Source organism: Cenococcum geophilum, assembly GCF_001692895.1.
Source record: "Cenococcum geophilum 1.58 unplaced genomic scaffold K441scaffold_8, whole genome shotgun sequence".
In the NCBI taxonomy this organism is placed as follows: domain Eukaryota; kingdom Fungi; phylum Ascomycota; class Dothideomycetes; order Gloniales; family Gloniaceae; genus Cenococcum; species Cenococcum geophilum.
In genome coordinates this window covers 2,105,944-2,117,935 of record NW_027137566.1, presented here as the reverse complement: position 1 = coordinate 2,117,935, position 11,992 = coordinate 2,105,944, and the positions used below count along the sequence as shown (strand labels likewise).

The 11,992-nt window shown below is 47.2% G+C and overlaps 4 protein-coding genes across 4 annotated transcripts; 2 read left to right on the top strand and 2 right to left on the bottom strand.

Moving 5' to 3' along the window:
- Window positions 1-386: 386 nt before the first annotated feature.
- K441DRAFT_655025 (uncharacterized protein) lies at window positions 387-1,651 on the bottom strand. The gene is made up of 3 exons (XM_067647774.1): window positions 1,134-1,651; window positions 771-1,075; window positions 387-716 (listed from the first exon to the last, which is right to left on the bottom strand). The coding sequence occupies exons 1-3, from the start codon at window positions 1,392-1,394 to the stop codon at window positions 542-544; spliced, it is 741 nt and encodes a 246-aa protein (XP_067507583.1). The 5' UTR covers window positions 1,395-1,651; the 3' UTR covers window positions 387-541.
- A 460-nt stretch (window positions 1,652-2,111) lies between these two features.
- On the top strand, window positions 2,112-3,779 carry K441DRAFT_674728 (26S protease-like protein regulatory subunit 4; the record flags this gene model as incomplete). The annotated part of the gene is made up of 5 exons (XM_067650787.1): window positions 2,112-2,114; window positions 2,168-2,236; window positions 2,352-3,167; window positions 3,215-3,470; window positions 3,529-3,779. 5 exons carry the CDS (start codon window positions 2,112-2,114, stop codon window positions 3,777-3,779), a joined length of 1,395 nt encoding a protein of 464 aa, XP_067507582.1.
- A 2,408-nt stretch (window positions 3,780-6,187) lies between these two features.
- K441DRAFT_693905 (cyclin-like protein) lies at window positions 6,188-7,891 on the bottom strand. Its single transcript, XM_067652680.1, has 2 exons — window positions 7,522-7,891; window positions 6,188-7,458 (listed from the first exon to the last, which is right to left on the bottom strand). Exons 1-2 carry the CDS (start codon window positions 7,855-7,857, stop codon window positions 6,538-6,540), a joined length of 1,257 nt encoding a protein of 418 aa, XP_067507581.1. The 5' UTR covers window positions 7,858-7,891; the 3' UTR covers window positions 6,188-6,537.
- Window positions 7,892-8,029: 138 nt separating this feature from the next.
- On the top strand, window positions 8,030-10,020 carry K441DRAFT_630030 (MFS general substrate transporter). Its single transcript, XM_067646256.1, has 3 exons — window positions 8,030-8,992; window positions 9,040-9,713; window positions 9,776-10,020. The coding sequence occupies exons 1-3, from the start codon at window positions 8,366-8,368 to the stop codon at window positions 9,966-9,968; spliced, it is 1,494 nt and encodes a 497-aa protein (XP_067507580.1). The 5' UTR covers window positions 8,030-8,365; the 3' UTR covers window positions 9,969-10,020.
- Window positions 10,021-11,992: the final 1,972 nt, after the last annotated feature.

The following is an 11,992-nucleotide window of genomic DNA, read 5'->3' as shown; positions in this document are numbered from 1 at the left end:
AAGGCTAAGACCAGTTAAAAGAATGGTCAAGTAGAGAGACCTAAGATTTAAATAGAGGCAAATTGACGAGATTGATCAATCTTATACAATCAATAATATCTTATTTGTTCGATTTATTAGCATTACAGAAGGTGAAAGACGTTATATTAGATCTTGCGCGTATTCCGAGGTCAAATCGGTTGAGAGACGTTGGATTAGCGTGACAAAATTTACGCAACAGAGCATAGTCACGGGAGATTCCGGAATCATCCGCTGGGCCTGAGAGCCTCAAACGGTGTTGGAAGGATAGGGCTTCTTAATTGTACCGATAGTGCACAAGCTTAGTGAACCTGATCAAGCATCCCTTCAGAGCTGACGCCAACAGATAGTAATGAAGGAGAAGAAATCTTGCTAACTCTCCTCCCACAGCAAACGCCAGCAACCCCTTCCACCCCAGAAATGTTCCCGATAGCATAATATGTGGCTTGTTATAAGTCTTATAAACGTCTGAATTAAAAGAAAATAATGCAAAAAAGTAAGAAGAGAACACTATTTCAGGTAATCACGCCTCGCCAAAAAGTCGAGCAGTGATGTCACCCATATACGCTTCCTCTAGCTCATAGTCTTCTCCTCCCATCTTGTCAATCCCCACATATTCGAAAGCCGCTACCACTTGCTCGACATCGAAGCCCATTGCAACGAAGCGATCGATAAGGTCCTTGTTGTAACCATGATACCTGGGAGAGAGTTAGTCATGATCCTGCCACATGATAAGGGGAGGGTTCTCTTACGCAGCCATCTTAGCCTTCTCCTCATTTTCCTTAGCTTGTAGGGCTTTCTTCTTGATAGATTCTGCTGTGGCTCCGCCGCTGCCTTCACCTCGCTCTTTCTTAGGCGCCCCAGCAAACTTGACGGCCCAGTCACGAGCAACATGCTCAAACTCAGCAGGATTCCGGATTAGCATGCCGGCCACCTCGGCGTCCTGTGGGTCTTTTGGCTCCGGTGTGCTAAGGAGGGATTGTAAGGATATGAGGGCAGACTTGATTGTGAGGACCGGAGACCATTGGGAGGAGAGTGTGTCTAGGCAGATAGCACCCTAAGAGAAATTTTAGCGATTACCCAAACAATTTTTAACAGCCTACACGATTACGTACCGTTTGACTGCTGACATTGGGGTGCCAAATTTTCGTTTCGAATTTCATTAGCGGAGGTCGGAACGGATATTCGCTGGGGATCCGGATGTCGACATAGTATGTGCCACCTTCGTATGGAGTGTCTGGTGGACCCTTGAATTGACCTCGTAGGTGTGTAAGGTCGTCTCCGCTCCCTGCGGGGTCGACAATGATCTGTGACAGAGTGTCCGAGTGGATATCGGCAATCTCCTTCGCGATCCGTCGAGCACGATTGGAACTCATCGTGAGTAGGTATGAGGATGAGAGTTGGGAGGATCTATGAAGCCTATGTTGAAAGAAGAAGGCGAAAGCTTGAGGGAAGCAGGCAGCAAGGTGGGACTATTGGGGCTTAAAAAGTCAGCCTTGGCTGGAGAAGGCGGCTAGGTATAGCAGAGGATGAGTCAAACCGGAAGAGGGTGGATACGTCGAATTGGAGACTCAAGGAGGCGAGAGATTTCGGGGTAAGATGTGCTGGTGAAAGGTTTTCAATGAATGCTGGGGGTTTGTGTGAAGCTTCGAGTGATTCCGACTTCGAAGTGGTACCTGAAGCTTTGGACTTCACCGGTGGGACTGTGCAATGCAATGAGCTCTTTTGTTAATGGGACAAGATGATGCTATAGAGGGGAATGAGGAGAGGGGCTCGACGGAAGCAAATAGTCAATCAGAAATGTTCTCGCACAATGTAGAGCTATCCGACGTGTCTCGCTGTCTGTGGGCAAGGTGAGGCGACAAACGCCGGCCATGATGGCTGCAGAATCACGTGCTGATTGAGCTTGGACGCTCTCGATTTACGGGCAGTTCGCGTCGTCAATCACCTCTAAGCTCCGCCAGAAAGCATTACAAACACCATCTTGCCATCGCCATCGCTTTGTTTCTACACTTCCCATCGGGGGCTCATCACCACAGCTACCTGGCTTTTCTTTCCACCCAAACTCGTCAAGCTAGCCCTCGTCTTGCAATATGGTGAGTGTATTCGCCGCCAAACCCCCGAGTCTCAACATACTAACCTTTATTAGGGCGCTAATCAATCCAGCGCCGGCGGAGGCCCTCCAGGTGGCGACGGTAAAGACAAGAAAGATCAGAAGGTATGTTTCGTCACCAAGATGAACAGTTTAATCCCGCCGCTCTCGGCGTTCCAAACATCTCAGCTACGTGATCACCATCAGCTGAACCGTGAGACTAACACTATTTGCTTGATAGAAAGAGAAGCCCAAGTATGAGCCGCCACCACAGCCGACCACTCGCATCGGCAGAAAGAAGCGCAAAGCGGCTGGTCCTAGTGCAGCAGCCAAACTTCCTACAGTGTACCCGACGGCTCGGTGTAAGCTGAGATATTTACGGATGCAACGTATCCATGATCATCTGCTGCTAGAAGAGGAATACGTGGAGAATCAGGAACGGATTCGAAAGACCAAGGCAGCAAGTACTGCAACTCCTGCCTCAGCTGGAGGAGACTCTGACGCTATCGATCGAAACGCCGACGAGAGGTCTCGAGTGGATGATATGAGAGGAAGCCCGATGGGCGTTGGTAATTTGGAAGAACTCATCGATGATGATCACGCGATTGTTTCAAGCGCTACCGGTCCCGAATACTACGTCTCTATCATGTCCTTCGTCGATAAAGACCTCCTTGAGCCTGGTGCAAGCATCCTCCTCCATCACAAATCGGTATCGGTTGTGGGGGTGTTGACTGAGGATTCTGATCCTCTAGTCTCAGTGATGAAGTTAGATAAGGCCCCTACAGAGTCATATGCGGATATTGGAGGGTTGGAGTTACAGATCCAGGAGGTTCGGGAGGCCGTGGAACTTCCTCTGCTTCACCCAGAGCTGTATGAGGAAATGGGTATCAAGCCACCAAAGGGGGTCATCTTGTATGGTGCTCCAGGCACTGGCAAAACCCTACTGGCAAAGGCTGTGGCAAACCAGACCAGTGCAACTTTCTTGAGAATTGTCGGAAGCGAACTGATCCAGAAATATCTTGGTGATGGTCCGCGGCTTGTCCGACAGCTTTTCCAGGTATGAATTATCCACACTACATCTGCTATTCATCCTGACATTGATAGGTTGCCGCTGAGCATTCCCCTTCCATTGTCTTTATTGACGAAATCGATGCAATTGGTACCAAGCGTTACGAGTCAACGTCCGGTGGTGAGCGTGAAATCCAGCGTACCATGTTGGAATTGCTCAATCAGCTGGACGGTTTCGACGATCGTGGTGACGTGAAAGTCATTATGGCTACCAACAAGATCGAGACTCTTGATCCGGCTCTCATCCGTCCTGGCCGTATTGACCGTAAGATTCTATTCGAAAACCCTGATCGTACGTAACTTTCTCTCCTGTTACATGTGCTCTTATGTGCTAACTAATTTTCTATTAGAATCCACTAAGAAAAAGATCTTCACCCTCCACACCTCGAAAATGTCTCTCAATGACGACGTTGATCTCGACGAATTCATTAACCAGAAAGATGATTTGTCCGGTGCTGATATTAAGGCCATTTGCTCCGAAGCTGGTCTTATGGCGTTAAGAGAACGAAGGATGAGGGTGAAGATGGAGGACTTTAGGGCAGCCAGGGAACGCGTCCTGAAGACAAAGAGCGAAGGCGAACCTGAAGGGCTGTACTTGTAGAGGGGTTAGACTAGGATTCCATTGCGTAAACAGGTTCTGTTCCTGAGCAGCGGTTTGTTCTCGGCTTGCTTCGGCCGCCTGTATCAATGAATGCCTGCAAGGCAATTACTAAGTTTCTGCCTTCTAGGCGAGGAATCTCCCTTTGATTGAAACTGAGAATTAGACTTAATCAAGCAAATAGACTCGGCGAGCATTACTTCCCAACCCAGTTCCTTGAGCAGTGATCACTTAAGTTAATTACGACTCCAGACTCCCGCACTCAGCCACTGTTTGAAATGATGCATCTCGCTTTGAAGACACGACAGAGTCTCGCATTCTATTAATAGTCGTGCTGTTCCTTCCATCATTTCTTGCTTTCTCGCCACTGCTCTTAATGTTTTCTAAACTCCTAAAGTCTATCTAACTTCACTTGCACGTTACTCGCAACAACTCATGGTGTTCAGCAGCTCTCCTAGACTTGCTTGCCTCACTATTTCTACTACTCCATGAGTCGGTTTTTCCTTGATATACCCTTACCAAGATTAATAGCTTCATATCCTGTCAACTCCCAACACCTCATTCTTGGAAATCTCCTTAAAGCCTATGGCTTCAAAGACCGGCTCTACAACTTCGGAGTTAACGGTAAGCCTTGTGCCTCAGTGATCTATTTGGATTGGCGCCTATTTGGAGCGGCCGGCCGGCGTCTCTCTTCATTGGCTGTGGATCTGGTGATTTTGCAGTCGGCGTGGTGTGGATCTGAGGCCGTGGAGCGCTTGGAGCGCCGGATCTATACCTAAGGAAGTAATAATTAGACCTAAAGTAGTAGTAAGTAGACCTAAAGTAGAGAAATAGGTATATATAGTTTAAGAGAAGTAGCTTAGCAATAATGCCACGTGATAGCACGTGAAGATCAGAAAAGAGAATCTATTAAAAATAAGATTATCTTTTATGTGCCCTCCCTTTTTATTACGCACGTGATATAATATCTATGCCAAGATTTGCAATGGAGGGCCGCGGCTTATCTCATAAATCAGATTCCCGGTAGTGTAGAATGGTCGTTGCCTAATGTCTTTGTACCCCCCCCTATTTTCCTATATTTATAGAGCCTTCGGTTTTCCTCCTTCTCTTAACTTACCAGCTATCGGAATACATTCTTCTCTTCTCTTCTTACTGACTGCTTTTCTACTGATTGATTCTGACTTTTCTACCGACTGATTCCGACCGACCGCACCGTGACTTCCTGTCTGCGAGAGCCTGTACCCCCCCCACACTATCTCTATATTACTTATTTTCGCTTGTAAGCTAGGACCACCCCTTTAAAAAAAATTCTATTAGGGAAAGGTAAAGAGGTAAATAAATCCACCTCTAGCTCGCTAGGCAGTGGGAATTAGGTCTCGAGAGCCGGAAAATCGATAGTTTTTGATAGAAAAATAAGTATGCGCAAGTTTTGTAGTCCGGTGCTACCTTTCAATAAGGTTGCATGTACTGTGAAGATTTTTAATTTTGATGCATAGGTGAGAGCTATCAGTCTGTTGTTGGAGAGCGATAGATAGCTGATCGAAATCACACTCTACGCGCTTGTTCTGTCCCTTATAAGATCCGAAAGCAATGTCTTTTAGATATTTCTGGGCATTATGGGCCCCAAGGTTTTTAAGAGAGGATCTCTAGTGCACGAAGTACTGTAGGTGGGGCCGAACCCAAGCCGCAGTCAGGTTCTAAAAGCTCCCATGTTTAAACGCCACTTGTTTCTGTTCACCAGGAACCTTCACTCTTCTCCAGGCTAGGGTTGGTCGGGCTTGGGGAAAGGATTCTTTAAGGCAATCTGAGCAATCTTCATGGTCGGGAAGTTGCAGTGTACTGTACATAGTAGTTCGGTTCCCCTTCATCAATAGGAACTGCGTGTGTGAAAAGAACGAGCCCTCAGCGTATCAGTCCTTTCAAAACGGCGCAGAGTGTAATCCGTATGCTGTTATGTAGTGAGAATATTCAAAATATGTACAAGGGTGAGGTGCTAAGGTATAGGCGTACGAGCCACAACAGAATATATGAGGGGAGGATGGAGAATGAGCGTTGACTTTTCTATTACGGTTGGGAAACTTAGGTGACGTGAGGTCCTCGTTGAATAGGAGGATAAGCAGAGCTGACTTGAATGGCTCTGTAGTTTGAAAGCGAGGTATTTTCAGGAGAAATAAGTTACAGTGGATTTGGAGGTAGGATAACTAAGTAAATTCAGATTGGTATGTCGATCATGAGATGATTGGGCTAAAGGAAAGGGTGACAGCTACTTCATTTGAGCAAGCTTGGATCCGTGTTCAAAGGTTTGAGGCAGCGATACGTGTGAACTAGTGGTAAGAAGACGCTGTCCAGAGAATTAGGAGACTGAGCGGTGCATGTTAGATTTTAGAACTCATGTAACTTATTAGAGAACGATCGAGTTGTAGCATAAAATTCGAGATATGGAAGGACAAAGCTAGCCCAAGATAAGCCAAACCGAAGAATAGAATTAGAGTTTGAGGGTCTATCCCTTCGAGGTTATAAGAGGCCACTCAAAGACACATGGCTGGCCTGTAAATAAAGTAAGGATGAATTGATTAGTAAAGATACCTATGGCCATTTGCTAGATTTGTCAATATTCCAAAATCCGCAGGCAGATGAGGAGCTCCCAAACGCCTCCAATGCTCGAGTGGATACAATAAGAGCCCAATGTGATTCCATTCCAAAAGCCGCAGGAAATACTCCACAGGATATCCCGAACGCCATGCAATGCTTCCGTTGAACCTCAAACGGCAGGAGTCGCAACGCGACTCCCTATTGTCGGCAACTCTGGTCCCCAGAATTCGTCAGCCTCCTTTTCATTCTTCTCGCGCTCCAGCTTCCGCCTTTTTACTACGCTCTCTTCTAGCTTCCCGTCAGTCCCAGCATCCCGCTTATGCGCCTTATTCAGCTTCACCAAGTCCATTTTGTCCGGATCACGGCAATGACGGAGTTTCTTTTCAATTGCTCGAATTTCTTCTACGTTCTCTTCCACGCCTACATTTACCGTACTCAACCCAGTAGCCAGAAGAGCTGCACATGCCCGGATTGTGGCGATCAACCGAGATTTTGAGACACCAGTGGGAGTGGTGGGGTTAACGCCATCTGGGAATTTGGTCGAAATATAGAAGAGAGTGAGGACTTCATCAGCTAGTAGGTAAGCAGAAAGCCATATCTGCGAGGGTGGATACAGAAAGTAAGCATCCGTGAGAATAGCGGAAGATTTTAGAGTCTTATTTGCTTTAGCAGTAGCCTCTCCCAACCTTTTCTCCAGGCTATGGACAGTCATTTGTGACGAAGGTCCGTTGGGTCGAAGAGGGAGCTTGAGAATCTCATTTTGCAATTCTGCGGATGACTTGTTAATTGAGGAGAGGACAGCAGCTTTTCCATGAGCCATCGCTGACATTTCCATATGCCCGCCATTCAGCCCACGATATGGATGCCTAACGTCAAACGTAAATCGTAATGCTTGGGTAATGAGGTATTCCGGCGCGAGGACTTGCTCAGCAGTTGTTTTTGGGAGACGGGAGGCATAATTCTCGGCCGTGATATGGAAACCCTCAGTCTTGGTGGCAAGAAACATGGCGCTCCGCATGATGACCTTTGGCTCGTAGGTCATGGGCGAGTTGAACAAGTAAAAGCGCTTCAAATATTGTACTCCCGTCGCCTAAAACGACAATAACAATTAGATCTAATGTGACAAGCTCCCTATGTACGGAATTGAACTTACAATGACATTGATAGGAAAGTTGAAGAACTCTCCAAGCCGTATTGCCTGTTTGCAGTAGGCATCCACAACCTTCTGTTCCTCCTCGAGTGTGAGGCAATCTACCTCCTTTTCTAAAATTGCGGTTGGAGTCGCTCCATTCTCTGCGCCGGTTTTTTCAGCCTCGCTATTGCTTGCGCTCTCTTTCCGTGCCTCTCTGTGGCGCCTGACGGCAGCTTTGACGCGCTGAGACGCGGTGACATTGGTACTGGAGCGCAGCGATGCTAGAGCGTCGGCTGTATAGGACCATATCCTGAACTGTGTTGACGAGCGGTATATTTCATCCTCTGTCAGTCGCATCCTGTCGCGATAGTAGTAGTAATCATGAGGTGAGGTGCTGCAGTCTTCTAATTGAGCCGCCTTTGCTGGAGCTTTGACGGAAGGGGCTGCCGAAAAGCTTGGCGGCGTCCGCCACTGAAGATTGCTTGCAGAAATAATGCTGTCTCCCGCTCAGTGCAAGGGCGACTTGCCAAAACTGACTACATGTTCGCCCACTCGATAACATATATGCCTCTGAAAATGTTTCCTATACTGCGTACAATGCTATGCTGCCGCTGTTCATTGCCGTCTTCTTACGATCTGCCCCCATGCAGATCCCTCCCCCTTTCTTCACGCTTGGTCGACGCAGGCAGTCGATCATGCATCCCGCTACGTGCGACAGGGCTTATGCGGAGAACCCGAAGCAAACATTTGTACTCCTTTAGGATTTCTGTACTACTCTTACACTCCGCCTAGATCTGAGGTCTGTTGCACTTTCAATTTCGTAAAAGCTTTCCCCTCCGCCCTGCCTATCTTTCCTGTATCCATCATGGCTTCTCCACTTATAGATTCACAACCTCAGCATCTGCCATACAACAAAGATGCCGCCCACATTGAAAAAATCAATTCTACCTGTGAAGACTCCTCGCCAATCCGTTCAGAGCTTGACCAGAGAATCACACGGAAGTTTGACAAGCATATCGTTCCATGGCTTTTCGGTCTCTGGCTTCTAGCATTTATTGATCGAAGCAATATTGGAAATGCTCGAATCGACGGCCTGGCTACCGACCTCAATCTTGGAGCCAACAAATTCAACATTGCATTAGCCATATTCTACGTTCCGTACATTTGCTATGACATTCCCAGCAACCTGTTGCTCAAATATTTCGGGGCGGGCTATTACTTGCCGTGCCTTATCATTTCCTGGGGTATAGTGAGCATGTGCATCGGGTTCGTAAAGAGCTATGCAGGGCTCTTAGTGGCACGATTCTTCCTTGGCCTGGCGGAAGGTGGTCTTCTTGGAGGGATGATTATCTACCTCGCAATGTTCTACCGACGGCATCAACTACTTTATCGAATTGGACTTTTCTATTGTGCAGCACCTCTTAGTGGAGCATTCGGTGGGCTTCTAGCAACCGGGCTTGCAGAGATCAAATCCGGAGGCTACAATGGCTGGGTACGATACTATTTTCTGTCTATCGATATCGCTAACGCTTTATTTAGCCCTTCATCTTCTTCGTCGAGGGCGGGATAACGATACTCTTTGGGATTCTAACGATGTTCTTTCTTCCACACACACCTAGTGAAGCAAAATTTTTAACTGAAGAAGAACTTGATGGCGCTCTAGCACGCATGAAACTCGATGCACACGGATCTACTCCATCTGGTGATGTCGCGCAAGAATCCTTCTCATGGTTTTGGGTACGGCGTGCTCTTCTGAATTGGAACACCATCCTTCTCTCGCTCAACTTCTTCGCAATAATTACACCCATATACTCGTTCTCTCTTTTCCTACCTACAATCATCAAGAGCCTCGGATACACTTCTGTTAAAGCACAGTTGTTTACGGTGCCACCCAATATGGGCGGATTCTTCACCGTGCTCCTTGTCGGATACTTCTCCGATAGACTCAAAGTACGCGGGCCGCTGATGATTGTGGGTACAACCGTTGCTATAGTGGGCTACATCATGTTGATAGCCAGCTCACGACCCCTTACCCGATACGGAGGAACTTTCCTAGTTGCGGCGGGCGTCTTTCCGTGTAGCCCACTTGTCATGGGATGGTTAGCAAATAACCTAGCTCCGCATTATGTCCGAGCTACTGGGACTGGCGCCCAGATTATGATTGCCAATATGGCAGCATTCATTGCTACATTCACCTACCTGCAAAAGGATGCGTAAGTTTTTTTTTTCATTGCTCGTCCTACGTCTCGCAGGGACTAAATTTGACACTTCTCAGACCTCACTATACCACTGGCCACGCGATCAACATCGGTGTGCTATGTATGTCATTGATACTGTCTATCACCGCCATCTTATACTGTACCTGGGAAAATCGCAAGCGAGCTACTGGGCAAAGGGACTCTCGACTTGCAGAAGGAGACGAAGGAACGTTAGGATATAGGCATCCGAGGTTTAAGTATACCATCTGATGGCGCTTTGTGGTTAGGATAGAAAGCACTACAATTATGAGAGTTTTCTGACATTTCTTTACCGAAAACTTAGCTTCCCGTGATCAGAAGCGCACTCTATGCCCGATACACCCCCAATGATAGAGGGTCGAAGGTTACATGTCCTCCGGTCTATGCGCTCTTAGCTATCGTGACTTTTTATGCCACAAAATAGCTGTAAACTCAGAACATGCAGATCTAAATTTGAAAGTCTTAGAACATATTCCCAGAGACATCAGAATTTTTCAACGACATAAAAACGCCTATCCACTGGAGAGTATGGCTCTATTCTTGCGGAACAAAATATAAGCACAGGTTGATGAAAAAGGCGTAATAGGTTTTCCCGAGTCCGGGTTTGGCTTCCCGCGACCGCCGCTTTATTTCATGTGCCTCCGACGTTGAATGTAAACAGCTTTCATACCGACCCACCACACATCAACCATGGAGCTGTCACCAATCTCAGCTTTCCCAATGGAATCATGTCACAGCCAGGATCCGTGGAGGGCCATACTAACCCAAAGACACCACCCCGTGCGGCCGCATCAGGGTTGGAGAGTGCGAGGTCGACTGCCCCGATGAGCTGCAAAATATGCAAGCAAGAGGAAGGTTAGTGAATGAGATTATGATGGTTGTGCTCACTCTTGACATGCTAATTGAATAGATGAAATCTTCGCGGGCATTACCGATATGCAATTCTGCCGGCGGTCAGGGGTAGAGTGTGTTTATGGTGCGAAAATTTGTGTCCTTACTACATGCCAAGATGCGGGTCCTTGAGAAAGAGCCCCCTATTCTAATATGATGAGAGATCTCTATAAGCGAATGGAGGGCCTGGAGAGGAAAGTGACAGAACAGAGTGCCCTGGCTGAAGCAGAATCAGAAAGCTCTCACGACGCTGGAAGCGTTATGGATATCTCCCAAGAATCATCAAGATTAATGTCTGATTTCAATTCACTGTTATCACTGGCCGCAAGATCCGTATATGGCAAGGATAGCGTGCCGACAGAAGATCGACAGAAGACCCTCGATGCGTTCTTCAGTGAGGTGGACAACCGGCCAGGATCCGGACAGTAACACTTGGAGTAACTTTACCATCCAAATATTTTGATTAGCGGCGGCTCAGCAGGCGGGAAAGGGAGCCAAGACACTACTCGGGGCCTATTTTAGCCTTCCCGTTATCTATATTTACTCTTTCTTATGCTCTACGCGTCTCTTTATACGCGTCGCTCTCTACGCGTCTCCCTTTGTAAGAGGCGCACGGGCAAGGCACGGGCAGAGACGCGAGCAGAGCCGCGAGCAGAGAGAATGTCGAACAGGACGATCAAGGATGAGACCTCCTGTCTATTGCGAGAGGCTCTAGAGCCTCATTAAATACACGAATTGGGTGGGTCAAATGCCCTGAACTAAGCTTAATATAGTAGTAATCGACGCCAGGCCAATATACCCGCGGCACAGAGCCTTCTAGGCTACTATAGAATATAGAATATAAAAAGTCACGATACCAGTTTAGTGTTAAGTTAATGTAAGGCGACAGGCTCTACGCCACCCGAGCCAAACATAGGAGTCGCTGTTTCCGGGGACGGCTGCCTTAGCCTAATAAGGTTCAGGCAACCTATTCCAGCTTCACCAACACTCCCTTTGTCACAAGAAACTCGTAAGGGGAAATTTAAGTTGTCAATTGTCTCTTTTGCTGAAAAATTCCCTGCCTTTGCACGATCGATCACCTGCAGTGTGTTTCATTCATAACTGTACGTTGGAACACCAGGCTTTTTGGTAGCTCTTCTTTATCAACTCAATTACCATTTACGCATCTAACGAAGGAGTAAATAAGAAGCTTGACGATTCAACTCGGAGTGAGCTGGGGAAAATCGCCCATTACTGTGATTTGGAAAAGTTGCTGATTTTGTCCAATTTGTGGCAACCCAAGAACTCAATCACAATAAGTTTTGCCATCCTGATGAGACATGCAAATATTCGGAGGAAATCCTGATAACCTAGAAGAGCGTCTA